Source organism: Python bivittatus, unplaced genomic scaffold (genome assembly GCF_059951505.1).
Source record: "Python bivittatus isolate LINGU-HERP-01145 unplaced genomic scaffold, Pbiv_v1 ctg000330_np1212, whole genome shotgun sequence".
NCBI classification, from domain to species: Eukaryota; Metazoa; Chordata; class Lepidosauria; order Squamata; family Pythonidae; genus Python; species Python bivittatus.
The window spans coordinates 37,235,536-37,258,234 of record NW_028277058.1 but is presented as its reverse complement, the minus strand read 5'-3'; the positions used below and the strand labels follow the sequence as shown (position 1 = coordinate 37,258,234).

Below are 22,699 nucleotides of genomic sequence, written 5' to 3'. Positions count from 1 at the left end.
GCTTATGTTGCAGCAAGAGAGGAGGTGGGGGGAATGGGGAGGTTTATTTTTAATTGTTCCCACTTCATGTGCCAACTTTTTCTTTCTCAGTTATTCCAAATTTGGAAGCTCTTCCCCCTTCTTTCAAGCCTGTCTTCACCCACATCCTCCCTCAGCCATTTGATGGCACATGGATGTCACATTCAGAGCCTTTGGATCACTCATGCCCTGATTGCCTCCTCCTCTGCCTTCTCCTCAGCCTGAAGAACATGGCATGAAAAGGCAGCTTTCAGAGGGCAGTAGGGCAAGTTGATTTTGAAGGGAAAGAGATGGGCCCCTGTCTACTCATCTCCTTCCTTTTGAGCCAGGCTACTGTGGGCACTCATTGCAGGCCAAACTCTAAACCAGGGGAAACAGACTGTGGTGCTCCATACTTGCAGGGGTTTGTGTGGGTCAGCATTTTTCCTTTACCCTCAAAAGATCCTGGGACATGCCTAGCATATCTACTAGAGGTGATAATTTGTTTGGCAAGGGAATGTGGTGTCACCTGCCAAGTACCTGCTCATCACTCAGCTCTTTAAGAGAGGGGAGCATCACTCTTGGACTTTAATGGACAAGCTGAGACCCACACACCAAAAAAACCTAGGTGAGGTCAGGTAAAAGATGTGGGCAGAGCCAGGGCAAAATCAATCAATGTGATCTCACCCCATATATATATATAATAATTTTTTCCTTCTGTCATTAAAAAAATTCAATTTATTAGCAACCTTAGAGGGGCTGTTTGCACCTTTAAGGCTTCAGGTTGTACACCCCTGCTTCATGTTTCTAGCTCCACTGACAACTGTAATTGTATTTTCTACTTGCTGGAGAATATTTCTTATTTATGAAACAAATGCAGGTTCTTGTTCCTACTTTACATACAAAAGGTGAACAAAGAATATTAGTGTTTTTTAGAGGCATCCTTCCTTTTGCTGGATCTTGGCCATCTCTGCAGGGTGTGGTGGTACAGCTCGGGCTGGGCCTATATCTACTAACATGTCAGGAGGACAGCACCCCCACAAAATATTTATTTACAGTTCTCCCCAGACAGAATGATGCATTTTTTTGGCCCCTCAAATTCTAAAAGTATGGACCCAAACAATCGATTAGTAACTTGAATTGAAAGCAGGGTTTGGTATGGGGGAATGAGTCTTCCCTTATGTCCAGACCAAGCAAATCATTGTGTCAATTATTTTGTGATGACACCTATGCTCTATTTTTCATTGTGATGGATAGGGTGATCTTGTACATTTGCATGCATATTTAAACATTCTGTCTACATGTTTACTGAAATGGTCATTTACAGCAAATGGCAAATTGTGCTGCTGAATTTTTAAAAAAAGAACTCTGAGAAAGTAATTCTGCATTCTCTGCTCTTTTACTGGATTATGTGGACAATTTTAAACTATTGTACTTGTGTAAAAGATTTTGAACTACTTTGACTTTCCATGTTGGCCTTATATTTTCTAGTAGATCTATGTCTCTTTACATCATGAATGCCGCCAGGGATTATCGAGAGATCACAGACACAAGTTTCCCAAAAGGCATATGTATTTCCTTTTCTGAATGGCTTTATACATTTTCTGCCTTGCACAGAACATGAAGAACTGAATTTTGTTGTTTTTCTTTAATTTCTGTTTAGGCAAAGTGCAATAATTAACAAGACTTTGAAAATAGAATACTCTTCTGGATAAGAAAAGTAATTTTAACTCTGCAGAAGGTTTTGACAATAAAATACTATGCTCTGAATTTTTTTTTAAAAAGGCCCTTGGGCAATCTTCTTCAAACCCCCAAACCTCAGGCCTCTCTGTGCCCTCTGCAGCACTGTGTCTGTCTCTTCTGTAATGTAGTCTTTCTGGCACTCAGACTATGATATTGTCCACAGTCTCCTTGTCACATGTGAGCTGAAGACCAGGCAGTGAATAGGTCCTTATGAGAGAGCACGTGGCAATGGCATGGCCCTCCTGATGGACCTGGGCAGCTGAAGTCATCTCTTTATGTGGTTGCTGTGGCACTAATGTTAACAGAAAAGAAATTGTCCTGAAGCTCCTCAGGACAATTGGCAAGCATGTATTTCAAAGTTCCAATAAGTAAAGATTGACAGTAAAAGAAATAAGCTCAGCATCAGCTTCTGGACTGATATGGGCATGCTGGGGTCCATGGGAGCTGATGGTATAAGCTACAGCATTCTTTTCTTCTAATTTTTAAAAACATGTCTAGCTGGGGGCAGCAACCTTATATATACACTGCCTTGAGTTGTCAGAAGAAAGATGTGATATGAAAAAGCAATAGATGGATGGGTGAATGGATGGATGGTAACATAGCTTGTGTTACTAATTTTTAATTTGAAAAAATGTATTTTTTTTTTTATGGCAGAATGTTGCTTATTGCCAAGGAATACATGTGGCTTTACAAAAAGAGATCTTCATAAGATCTTAAATTCCAGGATCTAAAATAACCTACAGCACAAGTAGGGTGATGAGATGCAGCCTACAGAACAAAGTCTTAAAAAGATAAAATAAGACTAGCACACTCATCTTTCATCTACTTGTTTTTTCCCTGTGGTTTCCAGATGTGTACTTATGTTTCCATCCTTTAATATATTCTGCTATCAAGTCATCACTCAACATTGTAGAAAGACAATTCTATACTAGAAAGCTTCATGCAGTCAAATTAAGTGAGAAGATGGATGAAATTTGGGCAATGTAACAATGAATAAGAGAATTCATATAAGGGGACTAGCATGGACTGCTTGTGGGAGTATGGCTGTACTCGAATGAATTGCTCATACAATAGGAGCAAAAGAAGCCAGTTATCAACCATAATATCTGATGATAATGTACAGCCACAAAGCATATAGATATAGACCTAGACCTAGACCTAGACCTAGACCTAGACCTAGACCTAGACATAGACATAGACATAGACATAGACATAGACATAGATATAGCCATATGAGTATTATATAGACTGGGAATCCCCAACAATTTTGAGCCAGTGGCCACATTTGGCATTCAGCATAACATCTACAGTATCTATCTATCTGATGGATTCCTCTTCCATCTGAATCTTAATGGACTCCAGGGGTATACAGATACCAATGATAAAATACAACAATAATAAATAGAATAATAATAATAATAATAATAATAATAATAATAATAATAATAATACAACAGCATGACAAAGTAGCAACAATGGTGCATTGGAATATCTGCAAGAAATACTATTTGCCTGCAAGCAAGAACTGGTGGGACTACAAAACAGACAAAGTTCACCTTTGTTATCACCTTTAAAGCCCTACACGGCATGGGGCCAGGTTACCTGAAGGACCGCCTCGCCCCCACGATTTCAACCCGTCCCACCCAATCTCACAGAGAGAGCATGCTCCGGATCCCTGCAGTAAAAGAACTTCGATTAGCGGGGTCCAGAAGGCAGGTCTTCTCTGCTGTAGCCCCCGCACTTTGGAACATCTTGCCCCCGGAGGTGAGACAGGCCCCCTCATTCCAGGCCTTTCGGAGGGATTTGAAGACCTGGCTCTGCCATCTGGCCTGGGGCGGGGAGGGAGGATATCAGAAATGGGGTTGGCTGGCCCCTTAGCGGCCTGGTGTGCCCCTATCGGCCTCTTGGATTTTTTAGCCTTTTTATCTTTGTAATGTCTGGTTTTTATAACTTCTAATTGTATTTCTGATTTTAGTTTGTTGTAAGCCGCCCAGAGTCCCCCGTTGTGGGGAGATGGGCGGGGACAAGTCTATTAAAATAAAATAAAAATAAATAAAAGTAATCGAAAATGAAGAAGCTAAAGTGCTCTGGGACTTTAGAATTCAGACAAGCACCTGCCACACAACACCCCAGACTTAACAATTGTTGATAAGAAAGACAAAAAAGTCTGGATATTGGACATTGCAATACCTGAAGGCAGCAGAATAGAAGAGAAAGAACTGGAGAAAATCACAAGATACAAAGGCCTGCAAATAGAAATAGAACTGTGGCAAAAGAAAGCGAAGAACATCTGGAGTACCACTTGAAGACCATCAGCACTAACAAAACCATCATCAGTCAACTGCAAAAGGCAACTTTACTTGGAACAGCTTACATCCTCAACAATACCTTAAATACCATCAAACAACATCTGCCTATCCCAGGTCCTTGGGAAGGACTTGATAGGTGGATAAAAATACCAAATCCAGTCTAAACATTTGGCTGACTGTGTGACCAACAACAACAACAATAATAATTGTGATTGGAGCCCTTGGAGCAATACCTAAAGGACTCCCTTGATATTTGGAAATTTTGAATTTATCGGACCTGAACACCCTAATTTTACAAAAAAATACCCTGCTTGGAACTGCCTATATCCTCAGATGCCACCTTAATAATTCTTAGGTCCTTGGTTAGGACTTGAATTATTAAGTTTTCACCAGTCTTTGACTGTAAATTTAATTGTAGATTACCAATAACAACAACAACAACAATAAGAAACTAGCAGGCTACTAATAACTTCACAATCAATCCCAAAGCATTCTGAAAGGCCCATCTTCCAGAAGACTATGAGCGTGGAGGCCATCCTCATCACAGAAGGCAGGCTGTTCTAAAGGAGGGGAGCTCTCGGAGAGGATGCATGATAGGTGGGGACCCTTAGCAGACACTCTGGAATGATACAGGTCACTCAGGCAGAATCTATCTGGGAGATGTGGTCTCTTAAATACCCAGGCTCTGAGCTATGTATGACTTTAAAGGTAATTTCTCAGCACTTCGATTTGCGCTTGGAAATACAGTGATAGCCAGTGAAGCTCCCACAGCAGCAGTGTAAACTTGGCTGTTGTCTGACTAGTCAGAAAGCTTGTGAGCTGCTGTATTTTGCATCAGCTGAAGTTTCTGAGTGGTCTTCAAGGGCAGCCCTATATCCAGTGAATTATAGTAATCCTGATAATAGATGACAAGGGCATGAGTGACATTTTCCAATACATCCTGTTTCAAGTAACATTCCAATTGATAAACCAATCAAAGATGGGTGAAGGCCCTCCAGAAATTACAACTTGCGAGTCCTGGAGGACCCCTGGATTGTAAGCCTGCTGTCCTTGGGGGAGCACAACCATAAAGAGTCAAACTTGGTACGGTCTGGAATCTGTATGGTACCAGCATGGACAACTTCTGTCAGCAATTTCATGTGGATGGTAACCAGGATAGGGGAAAGGACAGAGTCTTGGGATATCAATTAGATCTGTTCCTCTGGTAGGTATAGAACTGCCGTAATTCAGTGGCTCCAATTTCCAGTCCTCACGGGTGGTCCAGAAGGATACTGTGGTCAACAGTATCAAAGGCTGCTAATAGGTCTAAGAGGACAAAGATAGGCATGTTCCTTCCACCCAAATCCCACTACAAGTTACCCAGGAGAATGACCAGTGTGATTTCTGTCTCATTCCCAGGCCTGATAATGGTCATGGGTCCAGATAATCTGTATCCACCAGACCTCTCTGTAGTTGCAGTTCTACCATTTTCTTAAAAACCTTAACAACAGGGAAGGTTGAACACATGATGGTAGTTTTCTATTACCATTGGATCCAAGGCTGGATTTTTGAGGAGAGGGAGGACCAGTGCCTTTTTCAGAGTTGTTGGAACTTCTACTTTCTTCAAAGAAACATTACGTTCCACCAGGATTCAACTCCTAGTACCTTCTGTGGCCTCTTTGACCAGCAAGCAGGGCAGTGGCCCAATCCACAAATGGTAGAATTAAGATCACAGAGTATCCCCTTTACTTCCTCAAGATCCACATGCTCCAAAACCTGTCAAGTGACATCACAAGATGTAATCACTATCATTTCAACAAATGAAAACACTCAGAGAAAATGGGTGCCATAGTTGATGGCCATTCTCAAAACAAAAATGTATAGGAAAGCAATATTTTGAGGTTGTTCCCTACCACCCTCTTTAGCATCTCTGGGATATTTACTAGAAACCCCACACCCCCAGGTACCTGTGTCTTTTTTGCTGGGCACAGTGACACATTCAGAAAAAACATTGTATTGCAGCCACTCCCTATTTTAAAACAAGCACACTGAGATTAACAATCTCACAAGGAGCAAATAAAAAAAAGAGGGAAGACGAAATTAATTCATCTCTGCCTATACCCCACTGCCTCTTGTGCTCAGTAAGTTATGAGGTGCTAAAGACAGTGCAAATGAAATTGTATTTCCAACATTAAGAATCTAAATATAATCATACTGGATCAAAGGAAAGGGAGGTCCTACTTTTAAGCAGAGGGATGCTCCCCTCAAATGATGAGGCTAGGACAAGAGTGTTGTTCTCTTAATAGTTCTCAGCCTCCTGAGAGGCTTGCTTTTTGCTGGTGAGGTTGCCTGCTTATCTCAGGAAGTCACCGTTGTAAAGTGTGATCCTGATCAGTGAATAGGAGGAACCAATACTTTATATGGCAAGGGAGAACTCAGTAAGAACAGAAGCCTGAGTAAGCTGGAGGGTACAGCTGTCTGTTAAGAAAAGCAGATAAATGTACGGTAAGCAAGGTACATACTGTAGCTCTGTAAACAAACTAAACATATGATGTATAATGGGGGGGGGTGGCGCGTCAGACCAGTTTATAAAGAACTGACAAAATGATTGGAAAAACACGTTGTTAAGAGATCTGGCGAAAAGGCATCTTTCCCAGGCCATAATATCCATCAGGAGTTGTGCATGCTTCAGTATTACTCTGTTCACATGATACATGATGGTGCTATTATAAAGTAGCATGTCTGAGCAGATGAAACAGCTCCCAGCTGGGGTAATGAGCAGATGGCAGAAGGGTGCAGAGAGGCAAAAATGTGTACCCTTTGGGGTTAGGGGGATATCCTTTGTTTTAGGAAGCAAAATGTCCTGGGTTGGACTGAACATCCTGTTTTCATAATAGTCAATTCAGCTTCCTTTGAAGCCCATCTAAGGGGGTGACTATCACCTCATCTTGTAGTATGTATTCCAAAGTTTATAACTGCATGGAGATGTACCTTCCCTTTGTTTGTCCTGAATTTCTCATCATTCAGTTACATAGGATGAAAGAACCAAAAGGAAGGATTCTGTAACCATAATATTTTGCTCAAACTGAGACCCAGAGATAGATAGATAGATAGATAGATAGATAGATAGATAGATAGATAGATAGATAGATAGATAGATAGATAGATATTAAATTTCTCCCCCACCCATCTCCTCTGGGGGCTCACACAAAACATTAAAATCCATAAATACATATAAATACATAAAACATAAAAATTTAAAAAACATTACTAAAAAAGAAGAAGAGAGTCCAAGAAGATGAAGGATCTGGGGCTGAAGACAGCAGGCCTCTATGGGGCTAGCCATCCCCACGCTTGAAGTATTCCCTCCCCACCCCAGGCCTACCCTTCAGATCCTCTGAAGGTACAGAAATGTCTAGTTCTGGCCTTCTAAAAAGGTCCACATTTTGACAAACTAATAATTTTGAAGCCTGCTTTAATTTGCAACCCCATCCCCCTTATTACTAAGAGGAGCCATTTTAAATTCAAATCTCTTTTGTTTCCTAATGTATTTGCACATTTTTAATTACCCATGGATGCCATTACTTTCTAGAGGAGGTTAGTTATGTTGCACTCATTAACACATAGAATCATAGGGTTGGAAGGGACCTTGTAGGTCACTAGTCCAGCCCCCTGCCAAATGCAGGAATCCTCCTCCTATCCTGGACAAAAGTCTGTCCAGCTTTTTCTTGAAATCTCCAGTGATAGAGCAGTAACAACTCCAGGAGACAGACTGATTTACTGCCTAAGAGCTCTCACAGTCAGGAAATTCCTCTTTACTTTAAATTTAGGTCTCTCACTGTAAAGCTCCCACCATTGGGTCTTGTCTTATCCTCAGGTGCTATGGAGAATAAGTCCACACCCCTCTGCTCTGGACATCCCTTCCTGTATTCAAAGGCTGCACCCCTAACCCTTAGCCTTAGCTTTCTCTTTTTTAGACTAAATATATCAAGTTCCTTTAACCAATCTTTGTAGGATTTAACCTGTAAGCTTCTTTCCATCCTTCTCTGCATTCTTTCCAGATCCTCAGCAGTTCTTTAAGTGTGCGCCAATAAAACTGTGAGTGTGGAAGAAGGAATGCATGTGCAGACCAAGAAATGGTGGTGGGTGGGGGAAAAATATGAGTCCAAATAAAGGATTCATCCTGGAAAGCTGCTCAAAAGGGAACCTGGGCTGTCACTGTCAACACAAGCTAGTCACACTGCCATGGCATCAGTGGCTTAGCCCAATATATAGAGGATCTCCCATCAGAGGGGTTGGAGTTTCAAGTCCCATGAGTCTCAGACTGCATGGATGGAGTGAGTAGATGAACCAGGTCTATCATTCTGAGCTTCATGGAAGAAAAAATAGGTATTAATGAATAAATTAATTCTGTTTCCATCCCCAAGTACATGTTTTCTTCCTCAGAATAACTTGGATCAAGAAAATATGCTCTTCAGATAGGATGAAATGCAAGCAGTCTAACTTGAAACATTATAAAGAAAACTCATTTAACATTTGGAAGGCATCCATTGACTTCTCAAATCCCTTTGCAACAAGACTAAAGAAATCTGCACAGAATACTGAATATTGAAGGGAATATAACCCTGCACAGGGCCCCCACCATGATCCCAAGTGGGGGTTGTTATTTAATAATGGGCCATTCCCCATCTCCAGAATCTGAAGCCACTTCAATAGTTCCCCCTCCAACTTGAAAAGAGATATCTGCCTCCTCCCTGTTTTTTCCCCTTTTCCCCTTTAAGGACATAAGCTGTAACTTGAGAAGTGAAGGGATGCAGGAGAAAGTTTAGCTAATTTGGCTTAGCTGCTGCTCCCGCCTCCCTCCACCATCCTCTCTGTACAAACAGCATCCATGCCACGTCACCCAGTGCCTGCACTGGGGCTGTGCTCTAATGTTCTTCCATTACTTGGTTGAAAGGAGCTGATCAGTTTCAGAGAAACAGTGAGCTAGAAACTTTCCACAGGAGTGCAGAAGAAGTGTAAAAGAAATTTCTTTTGGCCTGTGCAGAGTACAACCAAGTTTTAATTTCAAACTTCCCTGCAGAATATTTCTGAAGAATTCTGCTCTGAAAGAAGTCTTTACCTACACACAGGCACACCCACAGATACACAAAGAAATTTAATGAAAAGGGATCATTAAGCAAAAAGCTGACAAAGAGGAGCAGCAGCACCTTTTTCCAAGCTTCGAGCGTGGAGAATAAGAAGTGAACTGCTATTGGCATCTTCCTTTTCAAGTTACATTAACTTGCTTTTCTTCAGATTCCTGTGGGACATTCTTGAGCCATCATGAATGTATTTCGGATCCTGGGAGATATCTCTCATCTCTTAGCTATGATAATTTTGCTACTGAAAATCTGGAGATCAAAGTCATGTGCTGGTAGGTATTACTATTACTATTACTACTACTACTACTACTATTATTATTATTATTACATCAACATGAAATCACAGTTGCTAGTTCTTTAGCTGGTGTTGGCCTTCATTTGAATTGAGTTCTTCCCAAGAACTTAGGATCTCATAATGTATCAATGTAGTATACGTGCGGATTCCAGCAGTGTGGCTTTTTGAAATTGACAGATGGAAGTTTTGTTAATGTGCAGATTTTCTAAGTGTCATCCAAGGCTTTTTGATATGGCACCCAGTGTGCTGATAACCACTGGGACCTCCACTGCCAGTTTATGCCATAATCTTTCAACTTCAGTTTTCAAATCTTGATACTTTGTGATCTTCTCCAATTCTTTGTCTTCTACTATCCCCTGCTATTGCCACATCAATTATCTATACTTTCTTCTTTTCAACCAGTTAAATCTGGTGTGTTATGTCCCAAGATTTTATCAGTTTGTATTAGGAAATCCCACAATATTTTAACCTGCTCTTTTTTAACTACTTTTTCAACTATATGTTCCCACCAATTTTTCGGTACTGGCAGATGATCATTTTACAGATGCGCCAGTGAATCATTTTGATGATTGTGTTATGTTGTTGTTTATCGTCAGTTTGGGTAATCTTCTTGCATGAACTGAATATATGATCTATTGTTTCTTCTGCTTCTTTGCACAATCTGCACTTTGAATCATTTGATGATTTTTCCATTCTGGCCTTAATTGCATTAGTTCAAATAGCTTGCTCTTGAGCAGCCAAAATCAAGCCTTCAGTTTCTTTTCTTAATCTTCCAGTTGTAAGTCATTGCCAGATTTGATCTTTATCCCCTTTCCCTTCAGTCATTTGTAGAAATTGACCATGTAATGCTTTTCCTTGCCAGCATTCTGTTTGTGTTTTTATTACATTATTTCGATATTCATGTTTTGTTTCCTGTACATTCAGTAAGTTCCAATTTTTAACCTGTATCACTGCTTGTTTTTGGCTATCTTTTACATAATCAGCCAATGCATGCCTTTCTTCTTTGACAATTGGTTTATTATTATTTGTTTGTTTGTTTAAATTATTACTACTACTACTACTACTACTACTACTACTATGGTTGGTAGCGCAGCCAGATGTTTAGACTGGATTTGGCATTTTTATCTACCTATCGAGTCCTTCCCAAGGACCTGGGTTAGGCAGATGTTGTTTGATGGTGTTAAAGGTACCATCACAGGATATAAGCTGTTCCAAGTAAAGTTGCCTTCTGCAATTGACTGATGGTGATTTTGTCAATGCTGATGGTGTTCAAATGGTGCTCAGATGTTTTAGGATTGCACCTAAGACACCTATAACTATTGGTACTATCTTTGCTTTCTTTTGCTATAGTTGTTCTATTTCTATTTGCAGGTATTTGTATCTTGTGATTTTCTCCAGTTCTTTCTCTTCTCTTCTGCTGTCTCCAGGTATTGCAATGCCCGCTATCCAGACTTTTTTGCTTTTCTTATCAACAATTGTTAAGTCTGGGGTGTTGTGTGGCAGGTGCCTGTCTGTATTCTATAATTCTTATTGGATTTATGCCCTACCTTTTTATTCATCTGGCAATCAAGGCAGTTTACAACATTAAAAATACAAAAGCTAACCTTACATTAATACATTTAAATTCCTGACAAAAAGAAACATTAAGATAAAATAAATTAACAATTAAAAGCCTGGCAGAAGAGTTGCATTTGTCAGTTCCCTAAATCCTGGGAGAATGGAAGCCAAGGACATCTCCCCTGGGAGTACATTCCACAGCCAAGAAACCATGAAAAAGAAGGCCCTTTCCTGCACACCAGACCAAGGAACTCCAGTAGGAGGGGTATCTTTCGACCAGAATGGGCTCCTAGAGACAGAAGCTATTCAGGTGTTCCCAATCTGCTTGTTGAGACATCCATGTAGTGGTCATCCTGACTTTCTGTAAGCTAAAATTTATGGTGACTTGTGCATTCCCTCAGGGTCCTCCCACTACCCAAGACATAATAGATCCACTTGGATAAATTAAAAGTTTAGGAAGGGGGGGAGAACCATCATTTTAAGTTGAGTAAAATTTTTCATTATGGAGGAGGAGGCGGCAAGAAAACCTATCTGACAGGGATTTAAAGGAAATGAACTAAGAGACTTGGAAACTTCAGGCTTAGCCAAGAGCATTTGTAGCCTAAGGTAAGCAAAAAGATGACACCCCTTCTCTCTACCAGTGCTAGGGCCAAAACCAACTGGAGGAGCAGCTCATAAAGTGGTGCTCCACCATGCTTAACAGCAACAGACTAGCCAAGGGGATGCAAGGAAGGCAGAATGCCACCCCACCCGCCCCCTTCCCCTGATGTCCATAATGTTTGCTACTTGAGGTATTCATCTTATGTTACCATAGCAACAGCCCCTTTTTTTGACATTTGGAGTAGAGTTGGGGTAGATTGGGAATTTTTGATTTTTTGAAAAACTATCTTTAGTCTTTGGGCTTACACTTTCATTTTTCTTGCCTCAAAATAGCAGGAAGCCACACCAGCAGCTTTTAGCAACCATGGTCGAAGGTAGTCCTGGAAGGTACAAAAAATGGAGTTCATGGCTGTGTGTGGCCTTTGAGACTGTTTTCCACTCTTGTTCTGACCAATTAGGGCCAGCGGAAGCTGAACTACAGAGAGATGATTCTGAGCAAACCTGCTCTCTAGTGACCACATTTTGATCCCTAGGAATTCAGATTGCTTTGGTTTACCTGCAACACTTGTCCCCTCTTAGTTCCTTTCCTGTAGTTTCATTAAGGCTGCACTGGAATGCATTTTTCTTTTTTTCATTCTTTTAAATATTTATTTACCAGGAAGAAAAGTTTACAGGAAAGCTTACAGTTCAATAAAAGGATAGACCTCCTGCCCACTGGCTAATAAACTAAAAGCACACAACGCAAAAAGAAAAAAGGGAGAGAAAAATACTTAGCTATCCATTCTTAATTACAGTCCTTAATGATCAAATGGAATGTACTTTTGAGGCACAATCAGATGGATATAGGTGCTGTACATAAAATACCTGTAGAAGAAAAGCAAGAATGACATTTATTACACAGTCTATTTCAGGCTACCTGTATTTTCGCCTTGGTCTGCATATTTGCCCCACAGTAAAGATAGCAACAATAAATCACAATCCATTTTAACAGTATAATCTTTATTATAGTCTAGAACAAAAATGTTAAATCTTTCACCAAGATACTGAAGCCTGAATAAGTCCCTGAGAAAAGTTTCTAAGTCTCCAACTTCATACTAGTTGCTTAATTTTCTTGATTTCTTGTCACATCCTTTGCCACAGAAGTATTTCCTCAACCTTGAAAAAAATCCTTCCATTCCCACTTTCTTTCCTGCAAGCCCATCCTACTCCATCCCACCAATCTCGTCCCTGATTCTGAGCAGAATTAAATGTGTGTTTAAAAGGAGTGGTGCTATGATGTTGCATAATGCAAACATTGTCCAGCTTCTGATGTTGGTGTGTACACATCTGATATACAGTAAACAAGTAGTGGAGGTAGATTAAATAAAGCAGAAGTAAGCATCTTTCCCTGTTTATAGATTAATGTTTATGGAGCCTGCCTTGCCTCCATAAAATAGAAAGGCACTATTGTTGAAGAAAAGTGCACTGATAAATGGGAATATTCATCTTTGATTTCTTCCACCTGAAGACCAGCCCTATGAAACTTTGAACACTTGCAGCTGCACACAGTGTTTATTCCAGACTCAAGCATCAAAGCTAGAAAGGTAGCTTACACAGAGAGCAGTCACCAATATCCACCAATGTCCTTGAAGTTCAATTTCTTCTCTACTTGTCTCTCTCTGTGTCTCCCCACCCCCAGCCTTTCTTTGGTGGATTTCAGAAACAGATGTAGCACTGGTGAATTTCTAGTCTCCTTGTCCCCACCCACCCCCACCCCCACCCCCACCCACCCCCACCCCACCCCCTCTAACTTTGGATGGCAGAGATGGAGGACCAAGTGTGATATTCCCTGACTTCAGTAACTAGGGTGTCTGTGCTGCCAAAGACATCAGAGATGCCTTGTGATGCGTTTTCACTTTAAAATAGCAGAGTACAAGCAAGCTTGGATTAAGCCTTAACAGTCCTCTTACGTTTGTATTTCCCTGTTGCCCTCTCAACCCTCCATCCAGGTGTCTTCTTTTAACTTTTTAAAACTTTGTTTAAGGCATCTTCAGATTTCTGTTTGGGGCAAAGCAATGGGAAAGAAACCCCAATAAAATCCAGACAGGTAGCCAGAATGGCTATCTAGAGAAAGAAAAAGAATCATGTGGGATATTAAAGAATGACAGATTTCTTGTAGGCCTTAGCTGTACAATAAATCTTGGCCATCAAGATATATTAGAACTTTTCTTTTTTATGCTCTAGCTCTGTGTTTTTCAAACTTGGCAAGTTGTGTGGACTTCAACTTCCAGAATTCCCCAGCGGGTCCATACATCCTACAGTTGCCAAGTTTGAAAAGCAGTGCTCTAGCTCAGTGTTCCTCAACCTTTGCAACTTTAAGATATGTGGACTTCAACTCCCATGCTGGCTGGGGAATTCTGGGAGTTGAAGTCCACATATCTTAAAGTTGCGAAGGTTGAGGAACACTGGTCTAGCTCATAAAATTGTTGCTTCTTAGGGGTTAAGACTACCTTTTTCTTTCTATGTTCTCCAACATGTTGTTTTCCTTCCATTGTTATTTGCAATCATTTTATGCCAGTGTTTTTCTGAAGCTACCAGCCAATTTCAAATTGTCACTGAGAAAAGAGAGATAACTCAGGGTAATTGTAAAAAGACAAAGGCTTCTCTTTTCCCCTCCCTGCATATGTGAATGTGTTCTAGTAACTCTCTTTTCCCATCCAGTGGGCTGGACATTTTAAGAAGTCTCAGGAAAAATATCCAAAGAGGGAACAAATTAGCAGATGATGGATGGAGTCAGATCCAGTAGTGAATAAGGCCAGAGACAAAGCTAGTGTCCTTTCCAGCTCTCTCTCTTTTGGGTTGGTTCCTATTCCTTCTCTTCACCTCTTTCTCTCTCTCTCTTACACACACAAATCAATTCAGGAATCAAGAAGTGCTTGTCATAAAAATGGGCCAATAAGCACGAATAAGTCTACAACACTTGAAAAGCTAGATATTGTTGAAGACTGTACAGTAGAATGACAGAGGTGTATGTTCAAGTTAGCTATACTGTACATACATTTAGAAATTGATTTAACTATTATTGAATTCAGTGAGGCTTACTCCAAAGTAAGTGTCCTCTATGTTGTAAGCTTGTTTTTTTCCTCCAGAGGGAATGTATGAATGGAAAGGGGATGGAGAGAGATTAATGGGACTTGCCATTCATTTTATAATGTTCTAAATGATGAATGGTAGAACAATCCTGTGGGGACAGGCACAAGTTTAAGATTTGCTTCCTAATCTATACTGATTTAACTCCAATGTACTGCATCCCCTTGTACAATGTGGTTGCAATCCACCCAAACAAGATGAAAATTTCATAACTGGTTGGGTGGGTTGCAACCAATGTTCATATCTTTCTTCATCAGTCCCAGAGTTACACTGTGAGAAATGTAGAAGAATCTGTCAGTTGAATGATTGAATTAAAATGTCTAAAGATTTATCTTCAACTTGCTGATTCACCCATCTAACTTTTTCTCTTTTATAAATAGTATTTGTTTGGGGGAATAACAAAAGTATGGGAAGATTTTGGATCACTGGAATTATCAAATGATTTGCTTCTCAGACAGGATGGAAGCATTTGACATTTTGTGTGTGTGTATGTGTGAATGAGAGCAAGAGAGGTATGTATGGAAAAAAGACACCCTATATAGAGAAATCAAGCATGCCTCTTATTCCTTCCTCCTTACAGTTGTCAACTATTGCTGTCGTGACAAAGAACCATATGTATATCCAGTACTTTGAATGAAAACTTACTTCTAAATTATCCTGATGCAGCTCCCTACCCTCTCAAAATAAGGCAACATGGTTAGACAATTTCAGCATGTTGTATATATTACTGCCTTTGAAAACTGCCCAGAAACCACCATTGCTTCAAAGCAAGGCTGAAAGATTATTAGCTTTCTTAACTCTTACTTTGATCATTGTTCTCTCTTTTAAAAAGATTGCTAATACCAGTCTGTTCACAGTAAGAACACAGTAAGTGTTACTCAGATATTGTGGGACAATGACTACTCTTATTAATAGTTTCTACTGCGTCTTTGTACTTCTAAAAAAACCCCAAGAGGTGATTCTAATTTTATTTATTTTTAGCTGCTTTCATTCGTTTATATCAGGCTTTGTTTGATGTTACTGCCTTTAGACAGACATTGGCTTAAAGATGTTTAAACGATTTTAGTGATTTTTTTTTGCATTAAAATGTTTTTATATCTATATAGATATATATGTAGATATCTTAAACTAGAGAGCCAGTGTGGTGTAAAGGTTAAAGCACCAGGCTAGAAACCTGGAGACTATGAAGACTAGTCTGACCTTAGGCACAAAGCCATCTGGGTGACCTTGGGCCAGTCACTCTCTCTCAGCCCTAGGAAGCAGGCAAGGGCAAATCACTTCTGAAAACCTTGCCATGAAAACTGCAGGGACTAGTCCAGGCATTTGCCAGGAGACTGATTTGAAGGCATATATATATAAATACATACATACAATATTCCATTGCTGAATTACAGTTACTTATATATATATAAACCATTTGCACAAACAAAAATACCAGACTTTCTGAGCAGGGCTGCCCGATCTGGAATATAAACATCTGGCTGACCAACAAAGGAGTTTGAAGTTTTGCAGTCCCACCTAGTTGTCCCATTTCTGAGAGGAAATGCTAATTCCAGGTTATGAAGAAAAGTTGCCTCTGAGTTCTAAAGGCCACAGTAATTAGCTTCTGAGCCTTGCAAACAGAACTGTGTGTTTTTCCTAATTTCCTCCTTGCAGCCAAAGCAGCTTTTTTTATGTTTTAAAGGAACACGCTTTTGCAATTGTAACCATGAAACAAAACACAAGAGAATAATGGGTGAACCTGGCGTGCCTGGGCTGGGCTACTCAGCTGCCTGAGCGTTGGGGCTGACTGGCGGCTCTTCCTTCCCTGTAGCTGTCTTTTTCCTTGGCAGAACTGGTGCTTTACTTCTCAGAGGATTCTCGTGGGCAGCTGTGGCATCAGGTATCAATTGCTGCCTCCCACAGCCAACTAAGCAGTCTGCATCTTCAGGCTTAAAGCCTCAAAACTGCCTTCCCTTGGTTTCCTTTCTTATCTTTGCTGCTCATTCATTTTATCTCACGATCCGCAGGTATTTCAGGAAAGAGTCAGATCCTTTTCGCACTTGTTTTCACAAGCCGCTACCTTGACCTCTTCACAAACTTCATCTCCTTCTACAATACCATCATGAAGGTAAGGAAACAGAAAAAAAGCTGGGTTCAGGTTTTTTTCCATTAGGTAATTCAGATGTTTTAAGCCTTGCAGGGATTTATATGATTTCCCCATTTTCAATAGGGGATAGCCAACCAGTCTCTCCCCTCTAGTGCCCTGCCTTCAAAGTAAGGTCCTGTACCATGAGTAATTTTAGATTGTTAATGTAGTGGTCTGACAGTGACTCTTGAGATTAGCCCTACCATATCTGGGCTGCAAAACTTTGAGGGACTTTGCTTTCAGCTAGAGGTTATCTAGATTTTTGCTACCCAGATATGGTAGGCCTACTTTAGGTGGATCACTCTAGTATGGATCACTTATGTCAAAATGTGACAAGACCCCCCCCCCCCCCCGTTCATCCTGCTGAATGGACCTCCCAAACCTTGCCTTGTTGGCATCACTTCTGCCAAAACTATCTATTGCTTTCCATCTCTTACAAAGCAGAACTACAGTAGGATAAAAAAAGTAGAGTCTGCTCTCTTGGCACTTTCCTGGTTCCACTTGCAAAAAATTAGGGGGATGAAGAGAAACCAGGAAGCAATTAGACATGCCATCAAAGATCTCAAACTGAGCAATTTGATTTTCCCACTGCACTTACTTCAGTTCAAATCACAAGGCCCACCTCGATTTTCATCAAATACTCCTGATATTAAAGGGAGCAGGGGTGCCCAAAGGTTATGGCAAAAATAAGTCAAGATATCAACCACAACAGTGTGACAGAAGCTCTGATTGCACCTTTGGGGCCACCATCTTTACTTCTTTGACTACACCCTGCAGATGCCACTGTAAGGGAGTATAAAACTGGTTTTATCCAATTTGAAAAATAAAGGAATAAGAAATAGTGATCTCCTTTCTTTTATGTACTACATCAGACTTATGTTAACTTCCTCAGTTTTTTACATTGGTGTTTATAAGGCAGCTGCACTGAAACAGAAGCAATAAAATTGGGATCTGAGGCTACAAAGAGAAAGGAACTTGGAATGCAGGGATTCTATTTCTAAAACAGTCTTTGCTTCTTGGTGCCATATGCTGAACTATTCTTGAATTAGAGTCTATGCCTCATCTCAACAAAAGAAGGGTATTAAGCCCCCAAGCAGCAAAGGCTCAGCACCATAGATGTTTTTGATTTCTCCAGTTGTTCATATCCCATCCTGGCGGGATTAAAAGTGGGGAGCTACAAGGTATTTCTATATTTCCACTGCCAAATTTACCAGTTTGTTGACGCTGCCCTCAAGCTTCCAAAAGTTCAGATATGCTAAAGTCCCCATATCTTTGCTTTCGATTCAAACTTATAAAACTCACAAAATAAAATACATTGAAATGCTTCCCTGCATTAATATAGACAGATAAAAAAGACTGAATAGAATATAGGCCTCATATATAGGAAGGAAGGAGCTAGTGTGATGCAAAAACGCCTTTTCCCATGTCAATAATGAGAGAGCAGTAAGGTACTCCTTTCTCTTAGCAATGCTGATTAAGCCACCCACCTTCTGGGATTAACCTTCATTGAGATAGAAAAAAATGCTATTCGCCTCCCATTGCAAAGGACTGAGCATGCATGACGGCATGAAGGCGGAGTCATAATGTTCAAGACCTTGGGCTAGATCCAAAATTGTACTAAGTCACAAACTAACTATAGTTAAAACCATGGGTTACTGCAATATATGAAAAAGCCATTAAGTAGCATTAGCATTTAATGGTCAACTCAGTGGTATTCCTGTTATGAAGTATAGATGCAAGGGATGGACTCTGCACAAGAGCCAGAGAAAGAAGATTGACTCATCTGAAAGATGGTGTTGGGAAAGGCTATTTCTCCAAAAGCCATGAAAAACAGTTATTCAATACTTGAGGAATTCAAGCCAGATTGGAAACAAGAATCAAGAAACAAAAACTGTCATACTTTGGATCCTCACGCATCTTGAGGACTGATGCATCTATGGAAAAGATAATAATGCCAGGCAAGGTGATGCTGGGCAAGGTGGACAAAAGATGAGGCAGACAATACATGAGGTGGATAGATGGGGTACTGCAAGTCACAGAAATATACCAGCAAGAATTAGGTAATACCTGTACAGCAAGAGACAGGATGACATGTAGAGCTTTCATCCAGCAGAATAATAATCACCAAGACATCAGTTGTGACTTGACGGAGCATAACAACAGCAGCACTAGCAGAGTGCAGCCTTTCTTTAATTGTGGTGGGTGCTTTACACTTTTACCTGATATAAAACATCTATCACAATTACACAAATGCTGTGCTATGCTAGTGCTGTTGTTGTGCTCAACAGTTCTAAATATGTGTGTAGACCAGATTTGACTCCATTCTAGTATGCTCAGCTGTGAAGAATCACATAGCCTTCCGCTCCTGACTGTTATTATATAGCTTGTCAAGGAGACCCGTGTGATTAGGAAAATGTCATAATTGGCTTCATATTAAAAATCACACGTAACTAAATGTTGCTGCAAATAACATTAGCTTGTATTAAAAGTACCAAACCAGAATGTCTTAGGTACAAAACAAAATTAGAATGTATCTATCTGGTCTGTAATCTGGTAAATAACCCCCAATAATCACCAACATTAATGGGTTCACACATTTCCAAATGAGAGGCATTGCTCTACCTATCATGCCCTGGCCAGTTTTAGACCAACAGTCAGTATTTACAGGAGTGAAAAACTAATTTAATTCTGACCCAGGAACCAATGGATCCTTGGCTGATATGTGAAGTATGGAGATGGCCTAGCGGGATGACATTGTTGCAGAGTAAGATAAACCCATTTGTTTACTAGGGAGCCAAGACTGATAACACAGATGGGTCATGGGGTGCAGTGGAGTTCTTGGGATGAACTGGATATATGTGGAAAGAGACCTGTTTGAATGCCTGTTCTGCTGCCGTGGAGGCAGAAGTGCTTGCTTCTCAGCCTCCACTGTCCAACCAGAACAAGTTGCCATCGCTGATCTGTACTAAGTGGCATCTTGTCCACCAATATGTTAAAAGAGGATGCCCAAAGAGTCAATGGCTTCTTAAGAACAATTTGCATTATTCTTTAGGAACATCAGTGTGATCTGTCTCAACTTGGACTCATGTCAAGGCAGGTCATAGGGAAGTAGCTGCACTGGTTGCCAGTATGGGCACAATGTAAAGGGTTGGTATTAATTTTAAAAACCCTAAACAGTTTAAGGCAGTGGTTCTTACACTGGGGATAATTTGGGGATATCCTGCGGGAAACAAAGCAATTTGTAATGGCTTCTTTGTGAGTCAAAAGTTTGGAACTGCCGCTGAAATGCTTGTAAAAGAACAGCCTGGGTTTTTTATCAGAATGATGACATCATTTGAGACCAGGAAAAGGGGTAATTGGGTCACTATAAGAGCCACTGATTTAGGGCCTAAGAGACTACGTAACCTGTTATGAATCATTTAGTTGTTAAGAACTGTGAGAGATGGTTTTTAAAATGCCCCTGCTGCAAGAGCCCATTTTTCTGGCACATGGGAAAAGCCCCTTATCCTTCACTGCTTCCGTGCTATGAAATGTTTCCTCTGCTTGCTTGACATTTAGAAAACCTATCAAAAGGTATTTCTCTTAAATGTTAAATAATTTTAGTAAAGACGGGAAAGAGCCAGGTTAATCTGTGGCAACAAAATAAAGTCAAGTAAAACCTTCAAGACTAACCCGCCTTATTGGGCCCACAAGTTTTCAGGAGCTGCAGCTCACTTCAGATGTTACTCTTGGAGGTGCTACCAGTCTAACTGGTCAACAATTAGTATCATTGACCAATTCTGAAAAGCTGTCCCTGGACAGGGAAAATGTAAGAAATAGCATGTAAGGATTTCTGTTTCTCTGTAGGTTATTTTCTTACTTTGTGCCTATGCTACTGTGTTCCTGATCTATGGAAAATTCCGGAAAACTTTTGACAGCGAAAATGATACTTTCCGTCTTGAATGCCTTTTGGTTCCTGTCACAGGTCTCTCATTTTTGGAAAACTACAAATTCACTCCTTTAGAGGTAAGACAACGGAGTCCAGCAGATTTTTGAGCTTGGCTTTCTGAAACCCCTTATTAAATACCTTATGCCTGTTTGTAACTTTCTGTATCAATGCTTTGGATATTAATTTTGGATTTATTGTTCTTCCTCAGATACTATGGACATTTTCAATTTATCTAGAATCAGTGGCTATCCTTCCACAACTTTTTATGATTAGCAAAACAGGTGAAGCTGAGACAATCACAACACATTACCTTTTCTTCTTGGGCCTCTATCGTCTGCTTTATCTTGCCAACTGGATCTGGCGTTATCACACAGAAAACTTCTATGATCAAATTGCTATTGTTTCTGGAGTAGTACAGACAATCTTCTATTGTGACTTTTTTTATCTCTATGTCACCAAAGGTAAGAATCACCAAGAGTAAGAAAAAATGGATTATAGCATGCTTATTGTGGCATGAACCACAGGTTTGGGTTATTTCTTGGATTGTGAACAACTTAGAGGGCAGGGTCACAGAATTTATGCAAAGTCTGGAGCAACTTTTGACAGCATTCCTGGTTTGGGGGAGCACTGTTAAAATGTGTTCCAGCTGTGCCTGGGCAAGCCCACTGCAGGCTTTGCTCCTGAATTTGAACCCCCACCCCCCAAGCTAGTTTGAGATGGCTGGACCTGTGGTCTGTCAATCACAGCAATTTTATTTATTATTTGCATATTTTTTCTTATTTTTGAGGGGAGTCACGAAGTTTGAGAACCTAACAAACTTTTGCAGAACACCACTATCTAGAAAGATTTAAGTAGAGCACAGTATTCTTAATCAGCTGAAACTTTCAGCTTCCCCATCACTTCCACCCTTTAATTGTACTTTTTCATTCATAATTTTTAACAGAAATAATATACTTATACAGGAAAAAAAAGATTTTGGAGGGAACATCATGGCAGTGTCTTCTAAACTGCAAGCACAAAACAAAACCATAGTAACTTCTAATTATGCTGTTTCCCCTCCCCCCACAATCTTTGTGGTTCTAGGATTACTAGATACTAGTGGCTTTAGGTAATAACTCATCCTAGCTTTAAGTTGCATAGAAATTAATGTACTTTCTTGTGCTAAGGACACCATTACATGGTCTTTATCTAACAGAAAAATATAGAAACTAAAAGACCATTTATTGGGCAAATTTTAATTTTTCCCCCCTCCTCTCCATGTAGTACTAAAAGGGAAGAAACTGAGTCTCCCAGTACCTATATGAAGACATGCACAACTGAAGAAAGCATATGAAGTCCCGGCTTCAGGATTGCAAGACTCTTTTTCCATGTGGCTACTTGCATTCAGAGCATATGACTTTTTCTTTACATTTTGACTAGCAAACTCAATTGTGCCAGAGGGACTGAGGCCTAAATAACTCATATTTCTGAGCTTAACTATTTAGTGTGGAAGACAACTTATCTGGAATTTTTTGTTCAGAAATGTTCCTTCAATGACTGAACTCTTCTTATAATAAATAAAAGTCTTTAACTATATGCACCCATTTGATCTCTGTGCAGGTGAAATTACTCCAAAGGTAAAATTGTGTTCATTTTAATCCATATTAACAATAGTCTAATTGTAAATTCTAAATTAAGCCAAGAAGTCCTGACAATTCCAGAATACTTTTGTTTTGATGAGTTTTTTTGAGTAATTTGATGGTTGATACTGCTATAGCTTACGTTCAGGTTTTCAAATAATGGGTTTTTATTTGGTGTCACTGTAATTTTTCCCAGATTATTTCCTCAGTAATAAATAAAAGCCATACAGGGAATGCCAGCATGTGAGGAAAAACATCCAGTTATAATAAT

General features: G+C 40.1%; 1 protein-coding gene across 1 annotated transcript; it reads left to right on the top strand.

The window, feature by feature from the left end:
• The first annotated feature begins 8,917 nt into the window (after positions 1-8,917).
• On the top strand, positions 8,918-22,379 carry KDELR3 (KDEL endoplasmic reticulum protein retention receptor 3). The gene is made up of 5 exons (XM_007441546.3): positions 8,918-9,444; positions 16,763-16,863; positions 20,728-20,886; positions 21,018-21,270; positions 22,073-22,379. The coding sequence occupies exons 1-5, from the start codon at positions 9,354-9,356 to the stop codon at positions 22,111-22,113; spliced, it is 645 nt and encodes a 214-aa protein (XP_007441608.1). The 5' UTR covers positions 8,918-9,353; the 3' UTR covers positions 22,114-22,379.
• The last annotated feature ends 320 nt before the right edge of the window (positions 22,380-22,699 follow it).

Excerpts from the sequence above, each read along its gene's own strand:
- KDELR3 (XM_007441546.3), top strand. The coding sequence starts at position 9,354 with ATGAATGTATTTCGGATCCTGGGAGATATCTCTCATCTCTTAGCTATG. Across the intron at positions 9,445-16,762 it reads GAGATCAAAGTCATGTGCTG|GTATTTCAGGAAAGAGTCAG; the intron begins GTAGGTATTACT and ends CACGATCCGCAG. Across the intron at positions 21,271-22,072 it reads TTATCTCTATGTCACCAAAG|TACTAAAAGGGAAGAAACTG; the intron begins GTAAGAATCACC and ends CTCTCCATGTAG.